This window comes from Trypanosoma equiperdum, assembly GCF_001457755.1.
Source record: "Trypanosoma equiperdum strain OVI genome assembly, contig: ctg_1698, whole genome shotgun sequence".
Classification (NCBI taxonomy): Eukaryota; Euglenozoa; class Kinetoplastea; order Trypanosomatida; family Trypanosomatidae; genus Trypanosoma; species Trypanosoma equiperdum.
The window spans coordinates 1-838 of NW_027123724.1; the positions used below are offsets into that span (position 1 = coordinate 1).

The following is an 838-nucleotide window of genomic DNA, read 5'->3' on the forward strand; positions in this document are numbered from 1 at the left end:
GCTATCCCCATGTGTTCATATATACTGATTTTCAATGCGAGGCACTCTTCTGCTGCAAAGTGAGTCTGCTGCGATAGACAGAAGACTGCCGTATCCTCGTGGACCTTCTTTTCTAAGGCGATCCGCTTCGCCTGGGAGAGACCCCAGCATTTCACTGAGCTCCACGAATGATGGAACAGGATTTCTGTTAAACTTCTCTCTTAATAAGCGGTGAAAGTAATAGAAGCCTATGTATTCCAATTGAATCACGCTTACACGTGCAGGAGAGCACTCTAATAAATTTCTTCACTCCCCAGTGCCGATGCTTCTGCCTGCTCTTCTCTGGTCGCCGAAAGCCCGTTGCCTGCTATAATCTTGCCAGACCGGGTATAATGCGTGCACTTGGCTTCCTCCTGGAGGGAGTAATAGACCCTGGCACCACAGTGGGGTGGCCGGTGTCACTAGGGAAATTTATAGATTAATATAAAAATTTTTAAATCCTTAAAACTGTAAAATACTAAAATGCTTCAACACCCATAGCAGCAGCCATACTCAAAGCCAATTTCTTATTGGCAAGGAAACTACAATTTCGGCACATTTCTTTTTCCTTGTAGTCTTCACAATCTTTACCCTTTTTCAATGCACAATTTTGCTTGTTTCCTGTTTTGTCAGCCTCACAGGCAGTCTTATCACTTCGGTGCCTTGCACATCCAGTTGCAGCTCCGTCCCCTGAAGCTCCATTTCCTGCTCCTGCTGCTGGGTTTTCTGCTCCTGCTTTAGGTTTGCATTTGTTACCATCTGTAGCCTTCTCATCATAAACGCAATGCTCGCTTGGGCATTCTGCTGGGGTTTTGTTTTG

At 45.5% G+C, this 838-nt stretch overlaps 1 pseudogene across 1 annotated transcript in view; it reads right to left on the reverse strand.

Annotated features, from left to right (window-relative positions):
• Window positions 1-517: 517 nt before the first annotated feature.
• The window catches only part of TEOVI_000772100:pseudogene, a 1,530-nt pseudogene continuing 1,209 nt past the window's right edge, over window positions 518-838 (reverse strand). Inside the window, exon 1 of the mRNA in view lies at window positions 518-838. This exon is cut by the window's right edge and continues 1,209 nt beyond it. Within this exon, the coding sequence occupies window positions 518-838 (321 nt within the window).